Below are 1,849 nucleotides of genomic sequence, written 5' to 3' on the forward strand. Positions count from 1 at the left end.
ATATTTTCTTGACAAGAGCAAACCACAAGGATATCATATTAATAAAATTAATAACATGAAAGTTATAAATCCATAAAGGTTTGCTTGGTTACAAATTTCTCAAACATAAACATAATAAAATGAAAGATTTGAAATAGTCAATACTGTAGGATCAAATTACAAATTTTCCAAAACATAACATAATCATATATAATGTCTCAAATAGTCCTTAAAAAATACATTATGACCAAAATGACAAGTTTTTCATAGCTTCTTCATCTTCAAGACTTCATCTACCTGCAAAACTGCAATTAAAATTAGGTACCTTCTCTTTAGAGCTCAAATATGAATCTTTAAGACCCTTCTCGTAACTGCAGTAAGAAAAAAAAAACTGAGTTAATACACCTTCCTTTCAGCAGCTTGGCCTCGATCTCTTCAGGATTTCACTATTTAGAGAAAAAAGGTAGCACATAGAATAAAAACTGAATAAGAATCTGATTAAACTGAAAAAATATCAACTAATGTCACTAAGTCGAGTAAATAATTTTCCTTTCCAAGATTAATAGATCTGAAAAAAGAAATAAAAAACATAACAAAACAATATTAATAGATCTGCAAAAAGAAATAAAAACATGACAAAAAAAACTTACTAAAATCTTTAGTAACAACACAAGTTCAGCGCCGGCAACCACTTCTTTTGAAAAACGAATAAAACCTAATGAACCGGTTCACAACAAAAGTTTCAAAATATTTTTCGTTTTGGACTTTGGCTTATCCGCCCATTCCGCCGTGACGAAAAGTTCTGATTCCGCCTTAGCATTTGGCTTTGCCGCCTTTCGCACTTCCGTCGTTCCGCGTACTCGAGCCGCTCGTCGAGCACTCGAGTCGGACGGACTGTGTATTGAACTCGAGCTCGTTTATGCTTGAACTCGAGCTTGATACTCGATAAGTTCGACTCGCGAGCTCGTTAACGAGTCGAGCTCGAGTCGGCTCACGAGTCGGCTTGACTCATTTGCACCCCTAGTATATTTCACAGGCACGAGCCTTAAAGACTGGCAAAATGGAGAAGCTGAGGGCTACGGTGGCCCAGATCGCCGCCACAGCGGATAAGCGGCTGCCGGAGCTTCCGGTCCTCCACAGATCTCTCCTTCCATTCCTCTCCTTAGCGTCATGCTTCTACCGCCTCTGCCTCTACCTTCGCCGTCGTCTTTATCTCTCCGCCATTCTTCGTTGTCGGAGGCAAAACCATTATCTCATCTTCGTCTTCTACCTTCATCACCTGTATTGGCTAATGACTATAATATATATTTTCCTATTTAGGTTTCCGGTTCCGGTGATCAGTGTGGGGAATCTGACATGGGGAGGAAACGGGAAGACGCCCATGGTAGAGTTCATCGCAAGGTACCTGGATGAATTGGGGATACCTCCGCTAATACTTTCAAGGGTGAGCATTTTTGTTGGCCATTATGAAGCATGTTCGTGTCTATTGATTTTAGTTTGGTTTACTGTGATTGGGGTTTCTTAACCCAATCCATTATTTATCATTTTATTTCTTTCTTCATTCTATCGCAGGGCAAATTATTGGGTCAGGTGACCGAAGCCATCTCTCCGTTTGGTCGCCAATAGAAATGCGAGATCTATTAGGCGTTTTTTAATTTAATATTTACGCTTTATATCTTTTCAGAGTTAGCGACCCGACCCGATAACGCTTTTCATTTGAATTCCGGAAAATAAAGAATGGAAACGCTGCGCGACATCTTCACTGTTACTCCAACTCCAGCTCTGGTAAGCGCTCTCAGATTCCTCCATTTCCTTCAGTTCTGCATTAGCTTATTCCTGCCGGAGGTAGACGACGAACATGTAGAAGATC

General features: G+C 39.9%; 1 protein-coding gene across 2 annotated transcripts; it reads left to right on the forward strand.

Annotated features, from left to right (window-relative positions):
* Window positions 1-1,022: 1,022 nt before the first annotated feature.
* On the forward strand, window positions 1,023-1,696 carry LOC110114047 (probable tetraacyldisaccharide 4'-kinase, mitochondrial). Of its 2 annotated transcripts, XM_020846800.2 has the most exons (4): window positions 1,023-1,218; window positions 1,300-1,423; window positions 1,552-1,569; window positions 1,664-1,684. In XM_020846800.2, exons 1-4 carry the CDS (start codon window positions 1,040-1,042, stop codon window positions 1,667-1,669), a joined length of 327 nt encoding a protein of 108 aa, XP_020702459.1. In that variant the 5' UTR covers window positions 1,023-1,039; the 3' UTR covers window positions 1,670-1,684. The 2 variants fall into 2 exon arrangements, with proteins under 2 accessions (XP_020702459.1, XP_020702458.1); XM_020846799.2 differs by having other exon boundaries at window positions 1,552-1,696.
* Window positions 1,697-1,849: the final 153 nt, after the last annotated feature.

Source organism: Dendrobium catenatum, unplaced genomic scaffold (assembly GCF_001605985.2).
Source record: "Dendrobium catenatum unplaced genomic scaffold, ASM160598v2 fragScaff_scaffold_1022, whole genome shotgun sequence".
In the NCBI taxonomy this organism is placed as follows: domain Eukaryota; kingdom Viridiplantae; phylum Streptophyta; class Magnoliopsida; order Asparagales; family Orchidaceae; genus Dendrobium; species Dendrobium catenatum.